The 26684-nt window shown below is 42.1% G+C and overlaps 1 protein-coding gene across 2 annotated transcripts in view; it reads right to left on the reverse strand.

The window, feature by feature from the left end:
• The window catches only part of PCNX2 (pecanex 2), a 311506-nt gene that overhangs the window by 248357 nt on the left and 36465 nt on the right, over positions 1–26684 (reverse strand). The window contains exons 6-10 of one of the 2 annotated variants that reach the window (XM_060406546.1): positions 25260–25407; positions 24989–25134; positions 21010–21103; positions 5540–5675; positions 4680–4706 (exon numbers count right to left, since the gene is read on the reverse strand). In XM_060406546.1, the coding sequence (XP_060262529.1) occupies positions 4680–4706; positions 5540–5675; positions 21010–21103; positions 24989–25134; positions 25260–25407 (551 nt within the window). The remainder of the gene's footprint in view (positions 1–4679; positions 4707–5539; positions 5676–21009; positions 21104–24988; positions 25135–25259; positions 25408–26684) is intronic. The other variant, XM_012104979.5, reaches the window with a different exon arrangement.

A 26684-nucleotide genomic window follows, 5' to 3' on the forward strand; every position in this document is an offset into this window, starting at 1 on the left:
GATGATATTAATAATGGCCCCTGAAGATAGCCTCTTCAATAAGTGGTGCTGGTAAAACTGGACTGCTATGTCCAAAATAATGAAACTCAGAACACTACCTAATACCACACACAAAGATAAATTCAAAATGGATTAAAGATCTAAGTGTAAGACCAGAAATTATAAAATTCTTAGAGGAAAACATAAGCAGAACACTCAATGACATAAATCAAAGCAAGATCTCCTATGACCCACCTCCTAGGGTAATGGAAATAAAAACAGAAATGAACAAGTGGGACCTAATCAAACTTAAAAGCTTTTGCACAGCAAAGGAAACTACAAACAAGATGAAAGACAACCCTCAGAATGGCAGAAACTAATAGCAAAGGAAACAACTGACAAAGGTTCATTTCCAAAATACACAAGCAGCTCATGCAATTCAGTACCAGAAAAGCAAGCAACCCAATCAAAAAGTGGGAAAGGGACCTGAAGAGACATTTCTCCAAAGACATACAGATGGCTAACAAACACATGAAAAGATGCTCAACATTGCTCATTATTAGAGAAATGCAAATCAAAACTACAATGAGATACCACCTCACACCAGTCAGAATGGCCATCATTAAAAAGTCTACAAACAATAAATGCTGGAGAAGGTGTGGAGGCAAGGGAACCCTTTTGCATTACTGGAGAGAACAGAAACTGATACAGCCACTATGGAAGATGGTATGGAGATTCCTTTAAAAGCTAGGAATAAAACCACCATATGACCCAGCAATCCCACTCCTAGGCCTATACCTGAGGAAACCAAAATTGAAAGAGACACATGTATCCCAGTGTTCACTGCAGCACTATTTACAATAGCTAGAACATGGAAGCAACCTAGATGTCCATCAGCAGATGAATGGAGAAAGAAGCTATGGTACATATACACAGTGGAATATTACTCAGCCATAAAAAGGAAGGCATATGATCAGTTCTAATGAGGTGGATGAACCTAGAGCCTATTATACGCAGTGAAGTTACTCAGAAAGAGAAATATAAATACTGTATACTGACATGTACATATGAAATCTAAAGAGAGGGCACTGATGAATTTATGTTCAGGGCAGCAATAGAAAAAGAGACATAGAGAACAGATCTAAGAACAGGGCGGGGGGAGGAGGGAGAAGGGGAGATGTATGGAGAGAGTAACATGGAAATTTCAATACTATATGTAAAATAGATAGCCAATGGGAATTTGCTGTGTGACTCAGGGAACTGAAACACAGGCTGAAGGCTCTGTGACAGGCTGAGGGGTGGGATGGAGGGGAGATGGAAGGGAGGTCCAGGAGGGAGGGGACATGGGTGTACCTATGGCTGATTCTTGTTGATGTATGACAGAAATCCACAAAATTCTATACAGCAATTACCCTTCAATTACATTTTTTTTAATTTTTAAAAAAGAAACTGATTTTTAAAAGGGAAAAAAATAATTGCCCCTGATTCTTAAAAGTCTAACTCTGTCATATATTTTCTCTAATCCTCAAACTTCCCATAACTCCTCCACAGATGCAAACTATTACATATGGACTGAATGGAGAACAAGGTCCTACTGTATAGCACAGGAATCTATATTCAATATCCTATGATAAACCATAATGGAAAAGAATATATAACTATACACTTAACTAAATCACTTTGCTGTACAGCAGAAATTAGCACAACATTGTAAATCAACTATACTTCAACAAATTTTTTTAAATAAAAATAAAAGAGACAAAATAATGGTATCTTCAAGAGTCCCATAACTAATAAGCATTTTGATGATATTAATAATGGCCACTGATTCTTAAAAGTATCACTATGCCATATATTACCTTTATTTCTCAAAACCTCACAGTTGTTGTTCAGTCACTAAGTCAAGTCGGACTCTTGAGACCCCGTGGACTTTAGCCCACCAGGCTCCTCTATCCATGGGATTTCCCAGGAAAGAGTACTGGAGTGGGTTGCCCTTTCTATCTCCAGGAGATCTTCCCAACCCAGAGACTGAACCTGAGTCTCCAGAGTTCTTGCCTGGAGAATCCCATGGACACAGGAGCCTGGCAGGCTAGAGTCCACAGGGTCACAAAGAGTCAGACACAAATAAAGCAACTTAGCACACATGTATACCTACATAGAGTATAACTTAAAATCTTTTACAATTTTACTTAAAAATGTAGCTCAGCTGGTAAAGAATCCACCTGCAATGCAGGAGACCCCGGTTTGATTCCTGGGTCAGGAAGACCTGCTGGAGGAGGACATGGCAACCCACTCCAGTATTCTTACGTGGAGAATCCCCAAGGACAGAGGAGCCTGGCAGGCTACAGTCCATGGGGTCGCAAAGAGTCACACATGACAAAGTGACTAAACACAGCACAGCAGAAATAAGGACTCCAGAACAACATGTGGTCAGTTAGAAAGTAGCACAGCATTTTTTCTGCACATCTGAACAAGGGTGTGTAAATTACCATCAAGCTTCTTCTGAAAAAATCTAGTTAAGCAATCATGAAATTGAATCTAAAGCTATTACACTAAGTCCCCTACATACTAACCTTCAAGTTGTGAACTTTCAAAGATGTACATGCGTGTTCACATGTCCAGTCACGTAAGTTAGTCCATGTGTCTGGTGTACATTGTCACGTGAGTGCATCCTCTACAGGTGGCTGTGCTTTTGTGTGCTTTACTGAACTGTCTGGAGTACAGCAATATATTATCTATTTCAAGCCCAGGATGTCTGGAAGCCGGTGTAAAAGCAGCAGTGCTAGAGCTGGTATTGCTAAGAAGCACCAACTGCTGTGCTGCACTGCTGTACTTTTCAAACCTAGACGGTATATTGAAAAGCAGACACAACACACACAACAAAGGAAAATATAAGCAAGGTGAAAAGACAGCCTTCTGAATGGGAGAAAATAATAGCAAATGAAGCAACTGACAAACAACTCATCTCAAAAATATACAAGCAACTTCTGCAGCTCAATTCCAGAAAAATAAACGACCCAATCAAAAAATGGGCCAAAGAACTAAATAGACATTTCTCCAAAGAAGACATACGGATGGCTAACAAACACATGAAAAGATGCTCAACATCACTCATTATCAGAGAAATGCAAATCAAAACCACAATGAGGTACCATTTCACACCAGTCAGAATGGCTGCGATCCAAAAATCTGCAAGCAATAAATGCTGGAGGGGGTGTGGAGAAAAGGGAACCCTCCTACACTGTTGGTGGGAATGCAAACTAGTACAGCCACTATGGAGAACAGTGTGGAGATTCCTTAAAAAATTGCAAATAGAACTGCCTTATGACCCAGCAATCCCACTGCTGGGCATACACACCGAGGAAACCAGAATTGAAAGAGACACATGTACCCCAATGTTCATCACAGCACTGTTTATAATAGCCAGGACATGGAAACAACCTAGATGTCCATCAGCAGAGGAATGGATAAGAAAGCTGTGGTACATATACACAATGGAGTATTACTCAGCCGTTAAAAAGAATTCATTTGATTCAGTTCTGATGAGATGGATGAAACTGGAGCCAATTATACAGAGTGAAGTAAGCCAGAAAGAAAAACACCAATACAGTATACTAACACATATATATGGAATTTAGGAAGATGGCAAAGACGACCCTGTATGCAAGACAGGAAAAAAGACACAGATGTGTATAACGGACTTTTGGACTCAGAGGGAGAGGGAGAGGGTGGGATGATTTGGGAGAATGGGAATTCTAACATGTAGACTATCATGTAAGAATTGAATCGCCAGTCTATGTCTGACGTAGGGGGCAGCATGCTTGGGGCTGGTGCATGGGGATGACCCAGAGAGATGTTGTGGGGAGGGAGGTGGGAGGGGGGGTCATGTTTGGGAACGCATGTAAGAATTAAAGATTTTAGAATTAAAAAAATAAAAATTAAAAAAAAAAGAAATTTAAAAAAATAAAAAAATAAAATAAAAGCAGAGACGTCACTTTGCTGACAAAGGTCCATATAGTCAAAGCTGTGGTTTTTCCAGTAGTCATGTATGGATGTGAGAGCTGGACCATAAGGATGGCTGAGTGCCAAAGAATTGATGCTTTTGAACTGTGGTGCTGGCTGATTCTCAAGACTCTCTTAAGAGCCCCTTGGACTACAAGGAGATTAAACCAGTCAATCCTAAAGGAAATCAACCCTGAATATTCATTGGAAGGACTGATGCTGAAGCTGAAGCTCCGATACTTGAACGACCTGATGCAAAGAACCAATTCACTGGAAAAGACCCTGATGCTGGGTAAGACTGAGGGCAGGAGGGGAAGGCGGTGACCAGAGGATGTAATGGTTAGATGGCATCACCGATTCAATGGACATGAATTCTGAGCAAACTTGGGGAGATAGAGATGGATATGGAAGCACTGCAGTCCATGGGGTTGCAAAGGGTAGGACGCGACTGAGCGACTGAACAAAAACTTTACTTTTCAAGGTACTACACTGTAAGATTAAAAATGTTACCCTTATTTTTGTACTTATTTGTTTTTTATGTATTATTTGTGCGGGAAATATTACAAACTTATTGTAGTACAGTACTGTATAGCCAATTGTGTTAGTTGGGTGCCTAGGCTAACTGTTGCGCTAATGAACAAACTGGACTTAACAAACATACTCTCAGAACAGAACACATTTGTATATACGGGACTTACTGTATTTCTTTTTGTAGGCGAGATTCTCTAGAAGAAATCAAAACATGGTCAGGAAGAAGGTAAGCAGAGCAGTAAAGAAATGTTACACAAACTTGACAGTATCCCATCTATAGCCCTCTTCTTTCAATCTGCACCTACTGAAATCCACCTTCCTTCAAGGTCTAGCCCAAGCGTCCTTTCTTCTAAGGCGCCTTCTCCATAGCCATTCCCCAAAACGCCCTGATAGAATGTGTAGCTCTAAGTCCATGACTGGTTGTATGTCTTTCCTCCCATGTTCTTTTTGAATTCTTTGCTCTGTGTCTTACAGGGTCTCATCAAAAGTGAAGTAATAAGTGAATGAACATCAGTAAGTTAATCTCTCGGTAAAATCATGGAAAGAGGCATCTTTTCAGTGCTTGATGATCATGTCCTTTGTTCCATGAATAAACTCTCTCTTCAGGCCAAGATTCTCTTTCAAAATTTCTGCATGCCTAAATTATAAGGCTAAAATAAATTAATAAATATCTAGATACTTTCCAAACCCTGCAGCGAGAAAAAGCCATTCCAATCTAGTGAGGTTTTATGGAATTTGTGCAACTCGGCAACAAAAGATCAATGTAAATCAATTTCTAATACACTGGAAGAACGATCAAGACTAATAACCCATTAGCATCAGTGAAAAGGTATTATTTAATGGTATGTAATCTAAATGGTCTCTTTTCACATTCATCCAGTAGACTATCATGAAGTGATGTAACCACAACCCTCTGACGTAAAACTCAGGACAAGACTGGACTAATTCTGATAGAGAAACTAACCTGGAAACAGGTTTCAGGACCCCTGCTTCTGGAACATTCACAAACGGTGATGCTGGGACTTACCCGTGGGGTTTCTGACTGGGTCCTCCGAGCCACCATCAGTAACAGCTGTTGTTGAAGAGCACTGACTGCAGGGTCCCCAGAAGAAGGATCTTGACTCTCAGAAGTCGTGGTGCTGGAGGAGCTAATCTGCAAGTCTCTGAGGATGGGCAAAACAAGCACTTTGATTACCCGGAAGTACTGGAAATCAGCTATTTATTACACCCAGACACAAGGACAGCATGGGTCCTTAATGCAGGTTGCAAGTAAGTTTTTTCCACCTTGCATGAGCAGGTCCTCTTCCGTCTCTAAGAATTTTCCACAGTTTGTTGTGAACCACAGAGTCAAACACTTTAGTGTAGTTAATGAAGCAGAAGTAGATGTTTTTCTGTATTTCCTTGCTTTTCTCTATGATCCAGTTTGATCTCTGGTTCCTCTGCCTTTTCTCAATCCAGCTTGTACACTAGAAGTTCTTGGTTCATGTACTGCTGAAGCCTAGCTTGAAGGATTCTGAGCCTAACGTTACCAGCATGTGAAATGAGCGCAACTGTACAGTAGTTAGAACATTCTTTGGCATTGCCCTTCTTTGGGATTGGAATGAAAACTGAGCTCTTCCAGTCCTGTGGCCACTGCTGGGAAAGACTGAAGGCAAAAGGAGAAGAGGGCCCCAGAGGATGAGATGGTTAGATAGCATCACCAACTCAATGGACTTGAATTTGAGCAAACTCAGTGAAGGACAGGGAAACCTGGCATGCTACAGTCCATGGGGTTACAAAGAGTTCGACACCACTTAGTGACTGAACAACAATCACCGTGAGTGTTCTAAGCTGACATTCGCGTGTGCCATGCTACCTTCAGCAAGAAGGGCAGTCATCTGGCACACATTCAAGTAACTCAGGTTGTCCAGAGATATCGGGTGCCGTGGGATAAGCAGGCGGACACTTGGTGTTCTAGAGACAATGATCTCAACTTTCTATATATTTAGTGGAAGGGGAGGCGGTAGCAACAGTCACCAGCTTCATATTTTGCACAAACAATAAACAGTGAGCTGGATCATTCCCAAGACCCTGATCAGGAGGAAACAGCGATGATCTAACACCTCTGCTACCTCCTTCACCCCCAACACTGTCTGCACCTCCTCCTCACCCCCACCTCCACCCAAAGCACCGAGAGTACGGAGCAGAGCAAAGAATGCCTCAGGTAGTTGTAAAAGAGGACATTAATAAGCTAGCTGTGATCTGTATCTAAAGAACTGTATTGTTGTTAATTGCATGTAAACTGACAGGACTAAAATTAATAGAACTCTTTAAGCAAACTCAAGCTTGGCATTTTCCCTTTGGCTCAGAAAGCAACACCTGCTTTTCTAGCAGGGCACCCATAACTTTGAGGAGACAATCGGTCGCCTCACCTACAGCCATTTCTAACAGAATTCCTGCTCATGGAACCCTAGTTTTATTCAATCATCCAAGACTATGCTCCAGAACAGACGAGGTTCCTCCCTGACCCCTGGAGTAAGTCCTGGTCACTTCATGCCCATCATGGGAACTCCATTCACTCTGGCCAGTCCTGGTTTTGGCAGAGGAGTGTAATACTACTCTAAGAGGCCACCATGGAACACAGGGGTGGCGGCCACAGATTAGGATGCTCACAGGCAAGTTTCTCTACTTTTTTTTTCAGTTTTTTAAAAATTAATTTATTTTTGAAGTATAGTTGATTTACAATGCTGTATTAATCTCAGGTGCACAGCAAAGCAGTTCAGTTATATAGGGCTTCCCAGGTGGCTCAGTGGTAAAGAATCTGCCCGCAATGCATGAGACCTGGGTTCGATCCCTGAGTTGGGAAGATCCTCTGGAGAAGGAAATGGCAACCCACTCCAGTATTCTTATCTAGGAAATCCCGTGGACAGAGGAGCCTCAAGAGCTGTAGTCAATAGGTTGCAAAAGAGTCAGACATGACTTAGCAACTAAACAACAACAACAAATATGTGTATGTTCTTTTTAGATTCTTTTTCCATATAGGTTATTAAAGAATATTGAGTAGAGGTCCCTGTGCTATATACAGTCAGTCCTTGTTACTTGTCTATTTTATACATAGTACTATGAATATGTTAATCCCAAACTCCTAATTTATCCCCACCACAGTCTTCCCCTTTGGTTACCAGAAGTTTGCTTTCTATGTCTGTGAATCTGTTTCTGTTTCACAAATAAACCCATTTGTAGAATTTTTTTAGATGCCACATATACATGATATTATATGATATTTGTCTTTCCATGTATGACTTACTTCACTCAGTGTGACAATCTCCAGGTCCATCCAGGTTGCTGCAAATGGCATTATTTTGCTCTTTTTTATGGCTGAGTGGTAATGTCTTCTGATTTCTAGTCTCATGTTTCAGTACAAAGTCTCTGACAAGTTTTTTAGATCTTTCTTTTTCCCAACTCCCTCCTACTGTATTCATGAACAGACAAATACTCTCCAGGAACATCCACTATTCTCACATGCACGTGCACAAAGACACAGATTTCTCTACAGTTTTGAAACATGATTTATGATTATTTGATGACACATTCAATAAAGGCCTCCTTGTAAGGAACCATTTAGGAAATATTGTATGTTAACACCGGGGCTTGAGAAATGAGTCACGTGGGATAAGTACATGGATTTTGAAAACTTAAAAATCCTATCCTTCTATTATGTGGATGACTGTTCCATAAACGGTCCTTTTGCTTCCTGTCCATATTGTCGGTGTAGTGTCTGTCACCAATAGAGAAAAAATGTTGGATGTATAAAAACAATGTTCATTCAAACCTTTGCGCTTTGTGTAGAAACCTCTGAGGACTACACTCCTGTCATCTCATAGCTAAATACAATAGAATTGGAAAGATCTTGTTAATACAGATTCAGAGAAACCCCAAACTCAGCAAATGCCAAAGCTTCACTAAACCCAAAAGATTAATCTGACTTCACTGTAGGTAATGTAGGTGACGACTATAAACAGCCAGGGGCAGGATGGAAATGTGAAAAAATCTAGACAGTGTACAGCGCCCTCTGTTGCCAACTGAAATAAACTACGAACAGACTATTGGGTAAGATGTTAACAATTTATTCAGAGCAACTTTCCTTCTGCCAGGAAACATGGTCCAGAAGAAAGTGCTGAATTTGTTGCATATTGCTTGGCATGCTTCTGACGGCAAAATAAAAATAATAATAGATAACATTATTTTTCCTGTGAAAGCCATTTAAAAACCTTATGTAAAAATCTAGGGTTTGGTTTTCTTTTCAAAATCTTTTGGATGAGTTCTAGAATTAAACAGAACTAGGGTGGTGCAATGGCAACCCACTCCAGTACTCTCGCCTGGAAAATCCCATGGACGGAGGAGCCTGGTGGGCTGCAGTCCAGGGGCTCGCGAAGAGTCAGACACAATTGAGCGACTTCGCTTTCGCTTTTCACTTTCATGCATTAGAGAAGGAAATGGCAACCCACTCCAGTGCTCTTGCCTGGAGAACCCCAGGGACGGGGGAGCCTGGTGGGCTGCCGTCTCTGGGGTCGCACAGAGTCGGACACGACTGAAGCGACTCAGCAGCAGCAGGGTGGTGCCACTGGTGAAGAATCTACCTGCCAATACAGGATATGCAAGAGCCATGGGTTCAACCCCTGGGTTGGGAAGATCCCTGGGAGGAGGAAATGGCAACCCACTCCAGTATCTTTGCCTAAGAAATCCCATGGACAGAGGAGCCCGGTGACCCTATGAACAAGAGACGTCCACGGGGTCACAAAGAGTCGGACATGACGGAGCAACTAAGCAGGCACACCCAGGTTTAAATTATCGCTCTGCTATTTACAGTCTGTGACTATAAGTATGTTGACTTCCTACCTCAAATCCACCTATAAATAAGATCCTACTGTACAGAACAAGGAACTATACTCAGTAGCCTCTGATAAACCATAATGGAAAAGAATATGAAAAAGAATGCATAAGTATGTATAATTGAAACACTTTGCTATATGGCAGAAATTAACACATCATTATAAATCAGCTGTAATTCAGTAAAATAATTTTTAAAAATCCTCACCTATAAGGTAGGGATGATGTCTTGCTCATAGAAATTGTTGTAAGAATTAAAGCAGACTGGGTATGGTGCTTCTCATATATTAATTGCTTAATAACTATACCTTTAATAACCTTTTTATTTCCTTCTATTGATGTAAGACCTGACTTTGCACATTCTTATATGACACAGTAAACTGGCCCCTATATTTTTCACACAAATAACATACTAATTCTAGTTGTCTTTATGAGCAGGAGTGAGGGAAGACTGCCTTGCCCTCAACTCACTCTTAATCGTTTTCTGTGAGTAAAGACAGATTCAAACAGCATATCAAGCTCCTCTTAAGTACCCTCTTTTACAGAAGCTTAGTGTCCTAGGCAAATCATGATGATAAAAAGAGATTCTTTTCTGAGCTTTATGACTGGTGTGTCCTCACCAGAAAACCTGCCTTGTTATGTGTAGAGAGGTTTCCTACTTTACTAGGAGATGTGTAACACTGTTTCCAGGGGTAAAAAGATGTATCTTCTTCATTTGGCATGGTTTTCTGGGGTCCAGAAGTTGAAGTGTGAACCATGGGCATTAGCTTTTCCACTCAAGAACCAATGAGGCTATGATGTCACAAAAATCACTCAGTGAACAGGACTTTTCCTACCAACCCTCCAAGAATTCCCATCCAACCTTCCTTTTCTTGTATCTCTTCTCAGACTATCTGCTGTCTCTTCTCCTGATCTTAGCTATGGGCTGTTTAGATTTAGAATCAGCTAAAAAAGTTTCTGTTGGGGGAAGGGATAAATTAGCAGTTTGGCAGTAATACTATATATATATAAAATAAATAATCAACAAGGGCCTACTGTATAGCACAGGGAACTCTACTCAATATTTTATAATAACCTATATGCGAAAAGAATCTGGAAAATACATGTATATATAATAACTGAATCACTTCACTGTACACCTAAAACTAACACACCATTGTAAATCAACTACACCTCAATTTTTTTTTTAATCTCCAAAGAAGTCTCTGTTTCACTAACTTAAGGCTAGAGACTTCCCCCATATTAATAAATATAATGTTAAAATGCTAAGCTTTAGGAGATATTTCCGCCTCTACAATAGCAACGGAAAAGGAAATATTCCAACCCTGTAGTAATTACACTCTGAACTACAATAGAGCTGTATTTGCACGTCTGGCCTAGATTTTCCTGCTCTCTGGTTAATCTCCGGTTAACTAGTTTGGTTCAGAGCTATAACATAGATGTTGTTGCGGTGGTTGTTAAGTCACTAAGTCGTGTTCAACTCTCTTGCGATCCCATGGACTGTAGCCCTCCAAGTTCCTCTGTCCAAGGGATTCTCCAGGCAAGAGTATGGGAGTGGGTTGCCACTTCCTCCTCCAACGGATTGTGCTGACCCACCCAGGGATCGAACCCACATCTCCTGTGTCTCCTGCATTGGTAGGCTGATTCTTTACCACTGAGCCACCTAGGAAGCCCTGTGGCATAGATATACAAATTTAAACTAGATCAAGCTTACACCAACAGCAGAAATAGTGATTAATGGAAATTACAAAAAGAGAAGCCACAGGAGGAAATAAAGATGAACCAGGGGCCAGAATGGTGCACTTTCTTATAGACAGAGTTGGGTTTCAAACTCACGGTGACCACATTGTACTATATTGCACTTTCCGGGGTTTTCACTCACCCCAGCTTCTGTAAGCAACAAATAACTGAAACACATTTTCCCACCAATGTAGAAAGAAGTCCTTGAAATTCTTCATCTTCCCCACATCTCAAAACTTATAGGCTACCAGCCTGAGGGAGAGGGCCTCTCTTTTTCTGCCTGCCCTTCCTTGCTTTATGGGCTTACTTGGGGGCCATGGGAACAAGTACCCAGATGGGCAGCCTGGAGATGAAAGCCACAGTCACATGTGCAAGACGCGGGATCTGTACATAAAGAAGCACTGTTTTGGAAACTCTAACCTGTTATTTAGAATTTGAACAGGGATTCTTGTTTGAAAGCCTGCAAACAACTCTTCTTTTATATGACAGCAAAATTCCTCTTTGCATTTGAGAAAAAGAGCACCAGCCTGGGAGCTGGTCAGGGCCTCCAGGATGGGATGAGACTGCCACCGTGTGGCAGCCGGGGCTGTGATCACGGAGACAGACTCCCACTGAGCCGCAGGGCCTCTTCCCCAGGGTTCAGAGAAAGTGCCTGGGAAAACAGAAGTCTTTCTAGGGTCAACCTCACAAACCCTCCATTGTTAGGACTCTGCGCCTGGATGAAAATTTCATCTAGTGTGTCTAAGAAAACAAAATAAAGAATACAGCGAAAGGATCTGATATTAACAACAGGAAAACAAGAGAGAGAGAGGAAACAGGAATTGAGGAATAGCAGGAACTTCTCAGAGGCAAACCCCTAGAAGGTCATCTGCTTTTTCCAGATAGTTCCACCTCTATGTGACCTTGGAAAAGACCCTGATGCTGGGAAAGATTGAAGGCAGGAGAAGGGCCAACAGAGGATGAGATGGTTGAATGGCATCACCCTCTCAATGGACATGCATTTGAGCAAACTCCAGAAGGTGAAGGACAGGGAAGCCTGGAGCGCTGCATGCAGTCCCTGGGGTCGCAAAGAGCTGGGCATGACTTAGCAACTGAACAAATGCGATCAAAGGCACCAAGAACCCCCACGCCAGCAGTTTTCAAAGTAACTCAGTAACACATAACTCTCTCACGCAGATCAACAGAGTGAAGCAGCTATGTACGTATCTTGAATATCTATCACTGGAGTTAACATTTTCAACTCAAGCCCGAGGGGAACACAAAACTAGGCATATCTAATATTGAGAGAATTTACATTTACATTTTGCCCACTTAATTGACTAACATCCATGCCCCACATTCTGGCTGAGCTAATGCAAACCAGGGATCACTACTTCTTCTGGCTAATGTAAAGAAGAGAATCCTAAAGAGGTGTCTTGTTTAGGTTTTTTTTACAACTTTCTGCCTGCTTACCTTCTTTGGGATCCAGGTACTTAAGCACGATGGCTTTAAAAGGCTTTCCTGAGAGTTGATCCCAGTAAGTAAGGGAGGCTTTACTGAGATCAGGGTCAGAGAAGCTAATAATAATAATATTCAACAAAAAAGTAGGAACTCTGAGAAGACAATAAAGATTAAGTGCACTTCAATCCATCTTTGGAATGTAGTACCTAACGGGTTTAGAGGTTTAGAGTAGCTTTCAAAAGCAAGCCTAATGTAGAAGCATAACAGTACGTGTTTCAATATGTACTATTGCATGCATGTAAGTCGCTCAGTCGTATTCGAGTCTTTGCGACCCCATGGACTGCAGCCCTCCTGGCTTCTCTGTCCATGGGATTCTCCAGGCAAGAATGCTGGAGTGGGTTGCCATTTCCTTCTCCAGATATGTAGTACAATGATTCATAAATAAACAGAAGCTCAAAACAAGTGAATCCAGATAAATATAAATAGATGATTACTAATGTAATCTACTCTACTTTTTTTAAATAGAAACAAGTTGAGATACAGAAATCCCTGATAAAGACCCTATAAACTGATTTGCTCCAGATGAGTTTACCATTCAGCAGACCAACGCTACTTTATGAGTAATAGATTCTCAAAATGAATGTAAATACTATGTCATTCCATAAGATTTCATTGGGGAGCACATGATACGCATTTTGTGTGCATTTTTAAAAATTTGGTATACATTTGCATGAGATTGCTTTTGACACTAGAAAAGGTTTTATAATAATAAAGCATGGTTGTACATTGTTTACAGAAGAAAGCTCTTCTATGTTACTTGCAAGAATTCACAGATGAAAGAAAGGTAAATCTTTGCTGAACAAAGAGCAGAAACTATCAAGTTTTCATTGCAAGACATACAGAGGAAATAATAAAAGTCCGCTTTGCAGTGAACCCTTTGGACACAAAACACACTTCAACTTTTATGCAGCTTCACCTTCAACTTCCTAGGCAGAGAGACTATTTCAACTTTGATTTTCTAGGCAGATGAGCTTATAGGAGGGTCTGAGTTGAATCAGTCCTGTGTCCTGGGTAATAAATTTATCCTCTGAATTTTTTTTTTACATAGCAATTCTGAATTCTGCTATTCAAGCCACTGACCCTTATTCTAGTTTCTGAGGCAAGCAGGGCTACATGAGATAATGTTACCAAAGGTACTGGCTTTCTGGACAGTTATTGTACAACCAGAAAATACGGCTTATATTTCCCTGGCAGTTAATGAGAAATGTATTGGTTCCCACAATGACGGAGGGACCAAGGAGGGAAATTTGTTTCCTCCCCTGGTTTCCTCCAGGAATCCCCAGAGAGACATGGAAGTTACACAGCCAACAATTCCCTATTCATACTTGGGAGTCAGGGGTATAAAACTGTCACATGGCAACTAGGCTTAACAATGGTGAAGAGGAATGGCTTTCTGGCCAATAATGAGAATCAGGGGTTTAATGGCCTAGTTGGAGGTGATCCCAGCCACTGAAGTCGCCTTAAAGGGAAAAGGCTGCTTTTCTAATATCTTCCATGGCTGAAGGGCTTAGAAACAGCCCCAACTCGGAATCCTTCCAAGTTCAAAATCAAACTTTATGTTTACTCTGATAGAACTCTAAATGTAATGGCATTATAAGCCAGGCATAGAATAGTAAAGTACCTCCTCTAAAACTGCCAAAGAGGCCAAAAAGCTGGAACACAACAGGTTGATAGAATACAAGGTACTTAACCGCCTTCAAAATCTCATAAAGTGACTCATAAAAGTGCAAGAGGAAAGACTTTCCTCAGCCCAAAGTCCAGCTCTATGGCTTCATAAAGTCACGGTGAACCTCAACCACCGTCCCACTGCTTCTGTTTGGAGGCCATTTAACAACAGCTCACACTGCCCAGTCTCCCCTATGAGAGGCACTGTACTAAGCACTGCATATTGTTGCTGCTCAGCTGCTCAGCTGTGTCTAACTCTTTGTGACCCCATGGACTGCCAGCACACGAGACACACCCTTCACTGTCTCCACTACCTTCACTATGTTTGAGTTGGCTTGAACATATAGGCTTTGAATTGGTGATGTCATCCAACTATCTTGCCGTCCCCTTCTCCTCCTGCCCTCAATCTTTCCCTGCAGCAGGGTCTTTTCCAGTGAGTCGGCTGTTTGCATCAGGTGGCCAAAGTATTGGAGCGTCAGCTATGATATTTAGCTTTTGAAGCCACTCACTGAATTCATTCCTAGTATTATTTCTATGTATGGATTAGAAAGCTGATGGTTAAAATGATGAAGTAAGCTGCTCAGTGTCAAACCCAAAGTAACTCTTTGTGCAGGAATGGGAATCTGAGTCAGTCCAAGATGAAAGCTCAAGTTCAAGCTGCAGACATAGCCCCTCTGATGTCAGGGAAGTGTGGCTTTCCTTCAGGAAGTGTCAGCTTTCCATCACAGTCATGTCTCATCTGGACAAAGAAAATCATTTCCATTGCATGGAATATAACACTAGAAAATCAAATTTCAGACTCAACCTCAATTTTTACAGAGAAGGGTTTTTTCGCAGGGTTTTTCCCCCTCCATTTTGCCACTTATGAAAGGAGAAGATAACATTCTGTATTACGTATATACACCACGTGTGTGCTGCTAAGTCTCTTTAGTTGTGTCCAGCTCTTTGCAACTCCATGGATTGTAGCCCAGCAGGTGCCTCTGTCCATGGAATTATCCAGGCAAGAATACTGGAGTGGGCTATGTGCCCTCCTATAGGGGATCCTCCTGATCCAGGGATCGAACCTGCATTTCCTACGGCTCCTGCATTGCAGCTGGATTTTTTACCACTGAGCTAGCAGGGAAGCCCTCCTATATATACTTTTATGTATAAGTTAGAAAATTAACAAGGACCTACTCTATAGTGGGTTTGATCCCTGGGTCAAGAAGATCCCCCAGAGGAGAGCATGACAACCCACTCCACTATTCTTGTCTGGAGAAGCCCATGGACAGAGAAGCCTGGTGGGCTACAGTCCATGGAGTCTCAAACACAACTGAGTGACTCACACACACACACACACACACAGCACAGGGAACTGTACTCAGTGCTCTGTGATGACCTATATGGGAAGAGAATCCAAAAAAGGGGATATATGAGTATGTATAGCTGACTCACCTTGCTGTACAGCAAATACTAACACAAAGCAATAAAGCAACTATACGTCAATAAAAGTTAAATTTTAAAAAATATGTTGACCAGACAAACTCCTATTGCTTCTGGCTCTTCCCCTCCAACAATCTCAAGGTGAGGGAGTGATCTGTGGGTGCTGTTTGAATAATCCACTTTCACTGGGTTGTTTCTCTGCAGAGAGGTCTAATTACTCCTGCTGCAAGCAGAAACAAACATAACATCCTCCATGGGATTTCACAGCCCACCTCTCCCCCTCCTGCTCTACCTCTTGTCTGCTATCCCTAAATGACCAGCTGGTGTCTGCTATCCAGAACTCTAATTGGCCTACCTTGTCATTTCCAATGATTAATTTGATTCACTTCACTATTTACTGAACATCCACCTACAGAGGGCTAAGTGAGGGCTACAGAGGCACCCTAGTATTTTGTTTGTTTAGTCACTAAATTGTGTCCAACTCTCTGCAACTCCATGAACTGTAGCCCACCAGGCTCCTTTGTCCATGGGATTCTCCAGGCAAGAATACTGGGATGGGTAGCCAGTTCCTTCTCGAGGAGATCTTCCTGACCCAGCAATAGAACCCATGCTTCCTGCATTTGGCAGACGGATTCTTTACTACTGAGCCACCAGGGAACCCCAGAGGCACCCTAGCCATGGTGACTTTTCCCTAAACAAGAACAGTCTAGGAGAGCTGGGCGTCTCCTGCTCCAGGGAGAGCGTGGCAAGCTCCTCTAACAGCAGCATGGAGGGATGGAGTAATCGTCACAGAAGGACTGACACAGGAAAGATGGATATTAGAGGCAGATAGTAATCTGTGCTTGGAAAGAAGAGAATTCCAGAAGGCAGAAGTGCGTGGAGATGGGCGTTCCAGGCAAAAACAGGCAGAGGCCTGGAAGAGGAAGGGTTGAAGGCCAGCACCATGGGCCTCCAGGAGTGAAGCAGTGAAGCACAGGCTGTGAAGGGTGCCTGGAGGAGGGGGGATCCACGTAAGAGCACCCCAGTATCACACGTGTTAGCAAGAGCACTGCCTCACCCAGGTCTCAGAGCACTCACAGGCCTCAGCCAACCATACATGTTATCTGTGGCCTGTGGCAATTCAAAAAAATATTAAAATCAGTAACATTAGACAAAATAGAGGGACTTCCCTGGTGATCCAGTAGTTAAGACTTCGCCTTCCAATGCCGGGGGTGTGGGTTCAATCCCTGGTCGGTGGCTAAGATCCCACAGGCCTCTCAGACAAAAAACCAGAAACATAAAAAATGAAAGAATACATTATTGAATATTAAAACAAATTCAATAAAGATTTTTTTTAATGGTCCACATCAAAAAAATCTTTTTAAAAATGGATTTTTACAGATAAATGGGAATTTATAGCTCCTCATGGGAAAAAATTGGAAAATCTGGTCACCCAGGCTTCTCAAGCTGGCATAAGCACCCTAAATAGCCCTCTAGCAAGTGTGTGTGCTCAGTCGTGTCCGACTCTGCGACCCCACGGACTGTAGCCCACCAGGCTCCTCTGTCCATGGGGTTTTCCAGGCAAGAATACTGGGATGGGTTGCCATTTCCTCCTCCAGGGGATCTTGCCAACTCAGGGATCAAACCCACGTCTCTCGTGTCTCCTGCATTGGCAGGTGGAGTCTTTACCACTGGTGCCACAGGACAAATGCCCTCCAATGGATTCAGCACCCAACACCCCTCGCATTTGATTCTGGGTCCACTTCACCCATTTGTCCCACCTGCCTGGCACCCAGGAATTGAGGCTGTGGCCCCTGCCAGCAGGAGGGTGTTGGAGGAGGGATGTAAGAGTCCCCCGGCCACTCAGTAGCTCCTGAGGTTGGGCTTGTTTCTTCATCCGTCTCCATTTCCTCTTCTATCTAATGGAGCTAATACCACCTACCTCTACTTTGTCACAGGGATGAAAGGGGATAAGTTAATACTTAGCACAGTGCTTAGTGTGAAATACATCATTAATAAGCCATGGCTGCTGCCACCACACATATGACAGGAAAACACTTCCTTCAGGGCCAGGAACTGCCAGAACGTTGCTTCCCACGGAAAGGCTCAAGGCCCCCTGGAATACAGCGGAAAGTGACTTGGGCCTCTAAGCTGCAAACTCCTGACAACGGAAAGACTCGAGGCCCCCTGGAATACAGTGTAAAGTGTGAGTGCCTTGGGCCTCTAAGCTGCAAACTCCTGACCTGCTGTTGCTGCACTTGATCAGCTACGTGCTGCTCTGATGTGTCTTTACCTCTAGCAGGAAAGAAAGGAGTGACACCCTCCATATAGACATGCACACACACAGGTATGTTAGTGAAAGGGTTGTCGTTCTTCAGTTGCTAACTCGTGCTCAACTCTTTGCGACCCCATGGACTGCAGCACATACAGGACACCAGAACATAAGGCGCCCAGGTCAGTAAGTGTCCCATATGCCACTGGGGAAGAGCAGAGATAGCTCCAGAAAGAATGAAGCAGCTGGGGCAAAGTGGAAACGATGCCCAGCTGTGGATGTGTCTCGTGGTGAAAGTAAAGTCTCATGCTGTAAAGAACAATATTGCATAGGAACCTGGAACGTCAGGTCCATGAATCAAGGTAAATTGGATGTGGTCAATGCAAAACTTAACACATTCAAACTAAACCAGCTTGGAATTTCCCTAGTGGTCCAGTAGTTAAGACTTCGCCTTCCAATGCCAGGGGTGTGGGTTCTGCTCTCCCAACACAGAAAGCCCAGGTTCAAACCTGGTCAGGGAACTAGATCCCAGTGCCAAAACTAAAGATCCCATGTGTGGCAACTAAGACTTAGCGCAACCAAATAAATAACTAAATTCTTTTTGAAAACGACGACAACAAGTTAAACCAGCTTGCTTGCTTTTATCCTAAAGAGAGTGAAAGTGCTAGTCAGTCAGTGTATCTGACTCTCTGCAACCCCATAGACTGTAGCTCACCAGACACCTCTGTCCATGGGATTCTCCAGGCAAAAATACTGGAGTGGGTTGGTCATTCCCTTCTCCAGGTGATCTTCCCAACCCAGAGATCAAACCCAGGTCTCCCTCCTGTGGGCAGATTCTTTATAGCCTGAGCCACCCAGGAAGCCCTGTTTTCATCTATCTTACCACAATTTTTCCTTCATACAACCAGTTCACAAATACTCAAGCCATCACTATACCACACGCACCCACAAAAGCCAAGTCTGATTACAAATCCAAAGAAATTAGCCTCCCATGTGTGGGTGGCACAGCTTTTAACATCTTTTAGCCTGGGAAGGAGTGTGACACCCTAAGGCTGTCAGACAGCAGCTGAAATCCAGAAGATCATCTGACTCCACACAGGACTGAGCCATTTTTTCTGAGCATGAATTAAACAAACGGCAGTCCCATGAGTGCTTTCCCAGCATCACCCCAGGAACACCTTTCAATGCTATAATTTTGCTAAGTGAAGTGACTAGAGTTTTGTGCTCACACATCAACCAAGAAGCACCGCACACCTCCTGCGCCCAAATGGGCCACTGAATGGTCATAACATTCCAGAACAAAGTCCCTTCGAAAGGACCAACTTATCTCAAAGAGTAGACAGTACAGAGGGCATGTATATTCTCAAATAATAAAATGGCACCCACTCCAGCATCCTTACCTGGGAAGTCCCGTGGACAGAAGAGCCTGGCAGGCTACAGTCCCAGGGGTCACAGAGTCGGACATGACTGGGCGAACAAGCATACATACATATAATAGCAGACGTGTATATTATTTTATCTTTAAGCACAAGAAAGAGATGATGTGCGTGACTGTGGGTCATTCTTTCTTAGAACTCTTAAGACTGATGCCCTGTCAAACTACCTTAGGATAAAGCAGATAATCAAAGACTTAAAACTTAGCATGTAGGAGAACTTTCCTTGTGGTCCAGTGGTTAAGACCTCACTTTCCAATGCAGGAGGTGAGTGTTCGATCCCTGGTCAAGGAGCTAAGACCTCACACGCCTTGTGGCCACAAAACCAAAGCATAAAATAGAAGAAGTATTGTAACAAATTCAATAAAGACTTTTAAGTGGTCCACATTGAAAAAAAACTTCAAAAACAGAAAAAAGCACTTCGCATGTAGGGCTGGGGGACCAAGACTGTCCATCAGAATGTTCACATGCAAGAAATGTAAGAGACAACTAGGAATGTTTCTTTAAAAGAAGGTTGCTTTTATGAACTCGATCATGACTCTCTTTAAGGAAGGACAGTCATTAATTTACTTGCATTTTACCAGAAGGAGAGTCCTCAGGGGTCATTTGCCAATTTCTGCTGCCCAGCATCCATGTACCCGTGGGGCTTCCAAGGTGGCACTAGTGGTAAAGAACCCACCTGCCAATCCAGGAGACTCAAGAGATGCACGTTCAACCCCTGGGTCGGGAAGATCCCCTGCAGAGTAGGAAATGGCAACCCACTCCAGTATCCTCCCTGGTAAATCCCATGGACAGAGGAGCCTGGTGGGCTAGGTCTATGGAGTCGCAAAGAGTCCAATACAATTGAGCAATTAAGCACATGTCCACCCACCCTACTCCAATCTTCCCTCTGAAGAGTACTCCCGTACATTCTCAAAGGGAACCTGCCATGAACATGATTAAGAAAGTTACTCAACATACTCAGAAGGAGAGCAGAAAAGATGTTTAGATCATCTACCAGCAAAAGAGTTTGCCTCATCCATACAGATTAAAACTAACCATTTCTCTAGTTCATTCCTTGAGACAGATTTCATAATGCATCCTCAAACTGCGTCAATGCCTTCCCCACAATCCTTTACACAGGATTCCGCTCTATTCATAACAACATGTTACATTTATTTTTAGAAGTGGCTACTATGAAGGTATAATGGACTTCCCTGGTGGCTCAGACGGTAAAAGCATCTGCCTGCAATGCGGGAGACCTGGCTTCAATCCCTGGGTTGGGAAGATCCCCCTGGAGAAGGAAATGGCAACCCACTCCGGTATTCTTGCCTGGAGAATCCCATGAGCGGACAGAGGTGCCTGGTTTGCTACAGTCCATGGGGTTGCAAAGAGTCAGACACGACTGAGCGACTTCACTTTCGCTATGAAGGTGGTTCCATTTATTTTTTATTATTCTACAATATCTGGTTTTCTTTTTCTTTCGCTTGAAATCCACATGCTTTCATGTCCACAGATGGGTTAACACATTCATTGGACACAGGATCCTCACTTCATTTAAATGCAGAGTAAGGTGCATGGAAGTTGCTGGGGGCAGCAACACGACACCTCCCCAACCTGAAAACAAACCCTACTTACCCAGCGTGAGAGAAGCCTTCATAATTTGATGGCTGATGCTGGAAAGGGCCTTCTTTCTGATTTCCAGACTTTAAATAACAGGATTTAATCTCCCCTGCAAAAGTTCAGCAAAGAACATTACACAACTGCTTGTATATGATCATTTCTATGGATACATTTTTCAAGCTAGAGGGAACTAATTTGGGATGGTTTTAATAATAATTGTTGGTAATCTATGTCCATTCTTTGTATTTCTCCATAGAAGGTATAACTTAACCAGGAAAATCTGAGGCATCACTCTAATAATATGCTTAGACAAGTTGGACTTAGTTACTTTCTTTTTCATTGAAGTATAGTTGATTTAATGTTGCATAGTTGAAGTTGTACAGTTGTATAGTTGTGTAGTTGTAATGTTGTAATGTTGTGTAGTTGTATGTAATGAAGTATAATTGAAATAATGTTGTGTTAGTTTCAGGTGTACAGCAAAGCAGTTCCATTATACATATACATCTACACATTCTTCTCCAGACTCTTTTCCATTATAGGTTATTACAGGATATTGAATATAGTTCCTAATGCTACATAGTAGGTCCTTGTCGTCTATTTATTTTATATATAATATATAATAATATACACAATATAACATTATAATATGTAACATGTTGTTTATGATGTATAAATATATTTATAACACATTATTATATATTATATATAAAACTTATATATATAAATTTATATTATATATTTTTATATATTAATTATATATATAAATTCATATATATAATTATTATAAATATTAGATATAATATATTTATATAATAAATTTATATAATCATAAATATAATTTACATATGATTATATGATATATAATTTTTTTTTTAATTTTAGTTTTTTATTTTTTTAATTTTAAAATCTTTAATTCTTACATGCATTCCCAAACATGAACCCCCCTCCCACCTCCCTCCCCATAACATCTTCCTGGGTCATCCCCATGCACCAGCCCCAAGCATGCTGCATCCTGCGTCAGACATAGACTGGCGATTCAATTCACATGATAGTATACATGTTAGAATGTCATTCTCCCAAATCATCCCACCCTCTCCCTCTCCCTCTGAGTCCAAAAGTCCGTTATACACATCTGTGTCTCTTTCCCTGTCTTGCATACAGGGTCGTCATTGCCATCTTCCTAAATTCCATATATATGTGTTAGTATACTGTATTGGTGTTTTTCTTTCTGGCTTACTTCACTCTGTATAATCGGCTCCAGTTTCATCCATCTCATCAGAACTGATTCAAATGAATTCTTTTTTATGGCTGAGTAATACTCCATTGTGTATATGTACCACAGCTTTCTTATCCATTCATCTGCTGATGGACATCTAGGTTGTTTCCATATATGATATATAATATTTTATATGTACTTTATTTTATGTATATAATATACATATAAAATATATAATAGTATATCTGTTAGTTCCAAATTCCTAGTATAACTCTCCCTGCTTTCCCCTTTGGTAAGCATAAATTTGTTTTCTACCTCTGTGAGTCTGCCTCTGTTTTCTAAATATGTTCACTTGTATCCATTTTTTTAGATCCCACATATAGGTGATATCATATGACTCAATCACTTATCACTTAATTGCTTTTCATCGATTAATTTGCACCATCTCTAATCTTCTTCTCATACATTCTTTTCAATGCATTTTTTAGTATATTCTCTTTATGTGTCAGGATGATCTGAGCATGCTGTAACTGTGGTTTTCTTTTGTTTTTGGTATCAGGCACAAAATGAGGCTTATTAGATGCACGGTTTTGATAAGTGGGCCATATGGGGCCATCCCTACCTTTGAATTTGCAGATAAGCACTGGCATAGCTGCTGACTGGGGTGTCAGCCTGGTAATGAGGGAAAGCAAGAGATGGAATTAATTTGCAGAGTTAAATTAGCCTGCTAAAGTGGTTCAGGGTATTGAGGTGTGAAAATCAGTTCACTTTGTAAATGTAAACGTCTCTCCCCAGAAGAGGTTTTAACTGTACTTTCTTCAGGTGACAGGGGAGCATAATTAGCCTTGTCTGTTAGGAGTAGTTGCAAGGCATTCCACAGTGCTTGACCTCAACTTGAAGGCTGTCCCACCAAGAAAAGCACAGACAGGGACAACAGCAGCCCCTCTGGAGGCTTAGACAAAAGTGATAATGTTGTTCTTTACAACATAAAAGTCTCTTTGTATTTCTACAGATGCAAAAGCACTTCAAACTGTAAATGACTGATCTATAGAGAGACGGTAACACATAATTTATTATCCAATCCAGGATCTATTTGTAAGTAGAATGTGCATGAAAGGGTGTGAAGTCACTTCAATCATATTGGACCCTATGGACCACGGCCCACCCAGGCTCCTCTGTCCACTGGATTTCCCAGGCAAGAATACTAGAGTGGGTTGCCACGCCCTCCTCTAGGGGATCGTCCCAACCCAGGGATCAAACCCACGTCTCCTGTATTGGCAGGCAGGTTCTTAACCACTAGCACCACCCGGGAAGCCCTTAAGAGTAGAATAATCAAGTATTAATTGATCTATAAAAAATTTAACCCAAGACTCATCCTAGAATAACTAAGATCTATATCTCTTAATCAAAGGAACCTTGAACTTGCCACTTAGTGGTTTTTTTCTTTCTTTCTCCCTTCCTTTCTTTTTCTATTACTTTTAATCTTTTTGTAACAAGGCATTAAAAATATATCAAGGTCAGATTTCAATATATATCCAATAAATATTTATTAGGTGCTGGACATTACTTTCCTGAAATTTACAATTGTGAAAATGGGGAGAATGTCAGTCATCAAATTATTATAAGGCCATAAACACTGGGCTTCCCCAGTGGTTCAACAGTAAAGAATCTGCGTGCAAGGCAGGAGACTCAGGAGATGTGGGTTTGATCCCTGGGTAGGGAAGATCCCCTGGAGTAGGAAATGGCAACCCACTCCAGTATTCTTGCCTGGAGAATCCACGAACAAAGGAACCTGGCACGCTATGATCCATGGGGTCACAAAGAGTCCGACATAGTCGAAGCAACAGAGCACTCAATAAACAACTAGAAGCTGTAATAGTCTCAGAGAAGGAAATGGATAGGCTGTTGAGAGAGCAAATGCACAGATGAAATTTATTAAGCCTGGGATATCCAGGAAAGGTTTTCCTGAAGAATCTTTAGAACAGAGACCTGAAGGATAAATGGCACAATGCAGGCATAGGGGCGAGGTATATGCAAAGGCCCTGAGGCAGAGGGCGCGCAGCCTGTCCTGAGAACATTAACTGTGAGCAGTCAGCACGAAGCCTTCCTATTCCAAAGTCTAATACAGGTATCCCCTACTTTTCAAAAGTTCACTTTATGCACTTCACTTTTTACAAAAGATCGACCTTGGTACCTATTTTGCTAATGGGAAGAAATCCGGAAATGAGTTCTGCTTCTAAAAGGCTAAAGTAAAAAACAGCATTCAGTCTTTGTTCTGCAGTGAGCTATAGAGCCAGCTCACACCCTAAGCAGTAAGAGAAGCATCACCAGGCTCCCACCCAGCATCTCAGCATGAAACCATCATGGCTTTGAACTGGGAGCATCTGTGTATTATACTGATGCATTTTATGCATCCTTGGGTAACTGCTTCTTCACTTTATACCAAGAATCCCCAACCTTTTGGCCTCCAAGGACCGGTTTCATGGAAGACAACATTTCCATGGACTGGGTAGGGGGTGGTTTCAGGATGATTCAAGTGCATTATATTTGTTGTGCACTTTATTTCTGTTATTATTACATCAGATCCACCTCAGATCATCAGGCATTAGATCCCAGAGGCTGAGGAGTTTACATCATTTTAGTTTAGGAAAGGTTTCATAGGACCCTCCTACTTTCAGATGGCTGGTAAACCTGTCCTCAGGCTGAGACCACATAGGACTTGAGAAAGCTGCCAGCTTCCCCCCTCCACCTCATGAGTAAAGAGCTCTAAAGACTCACCATGTTCATCGATGAAGACATGCATCGCATCCACGGACATCTCGTCTTGCACCGACGTTTCAGGCCCACTGACAACTTGCAGCACAGAGCTGTCTTGCTGGGAAGTCACCCTGTAGATTATTTGCCTTTGTCTATTGCCCTGGAAACTTAACACATATAAAGGTTTCAAAACCGATGTGGAACACTTCTTTATCCTTAACAAGGCATTAAAAGAAGGAGCCAGTGAATGAGACTGTACCAGCACGAAGACATATGAGCAAGTTATTCTTACAGGGTTGGGATCTTGGCAGGTTCGGTGAGCCCAGGGCTGGTGCTGGTGTGGTCTTGACTTTGTACATCTGGTTTTCCTTGTGTGGCAATGGGTCCACTGGGTTTCTCACTTTCCAGGATTTCTTCCTTTTTCTCCTGGGAGCAGTTATCTGAAAAACATTGCTTTATGTATTAACATAATACTTCATAAGAAATGAAGGTGGAAATGAGTGGAAATAAGTTACCAAACTGAAATAAGAATAAATAGAAAAATGTAAATAGCTCCTATGAGGACTTCCCTGGCAGTCCAATGGTTAAGACTTCACCTTCCAATGCAGGGGGCGTGGGTTTGATCTCTGGCCAGGGAACTGAGGTAGCACGTGTTACAGAATAACTGAGTCTGCACGCCACAGCTAGAGAAGCCAGTGGGCCACAGCTACTGAAACGCATGTCCAAAGACACACATCAAAGGCCATGTTCAAGGTCACGATGTCTCCTGTATCCCTATGACCAAAGATGCCAACAGCTATGCTCTTCTGCATAAAGGTCTGCCCGAGAGAAGAACATGATTGTGTGGTTTGAACCTACAGGCTCTTCCAAGGAGTGACATTCTGAAAGCCCACCAAGATCTGCCTTAAAAAGTAAAGTGATGCTAGCTTCCCTGGGGTCTGAATCCCATCACCATGTATAAAACAAAGCTTTTCATCCTTAGACTTGAAGTAATTAAAGAAACATTGCTGGCTTCCATGTGAGTCCTGAAGAAAAATATTCCCAGTGCATCTGTGAAACGATTCGAATTCCTTTGGTACAAAAATGTTTGCATTTCATTTGACAGCTTGTCAAGATAGAAGTTTTCACAGTTTTCAAGAAACACATCTGTGAAAAAGTGCTATCATAACAAATAGCTTTAGCCAGTGATCATGTCACATAAAAACTGCAGGGAGACATGTTTAGACAGCTCTACCTGCTAACACCACATGTATGTGGATTCATTCATTCATGTTGCTTTTAACACCCCAGTCTCTCCTTCTCTTAAATGGGCACATAACGTATGCCAACCTATGGGCTACTTTGAGGCTTCTCTGATAGCTCGGTGGTAAAGAACCCTCCTGCCAAGACAGGAGATGCAGGTTCAATCCCTGGGTTGGGAAGATCTCTTGGAGAAGGAAATGGCAACCCACTCCAGTATTCCTGCCTGGTAAATCTCATGGGCAGAGGAGCCTGGTGGGCTACAGTCCATGGGGTTGCAAAAGAGCTGGACACGACTTGGCGACCAAACAACAACAATGGGCTACTTTTCTCCTTTTCCCTTTAAAAATACACATGTAAAGGAATTTTCAGTGTCTAAAAATAGCACAAGTGAATGGCATATAATTTAAAACTAGAGAAAAGGGAAAAAGTCTTAAGTTACTCCTAACCCCACTGGCACCCACTCTAGTACTTTTGC

Source organism: Ovis aries, chromosome 25 (assembly GCF_016772045.2).
Source record: "Ovis aries strain OAR_USU_Benz2616 breed Rambouillet chromosome 25, ARS-UI_Ramb_v3.0, whole genome shotgun sequence".
In the NCBI taxonomy this organism is placed as follows: domain Eukaryota; kingdom Metazoa; phylum Chordata; class Mammalia; order Artiodactyla; family Bovidae; genus Ovis; species Ovis aries.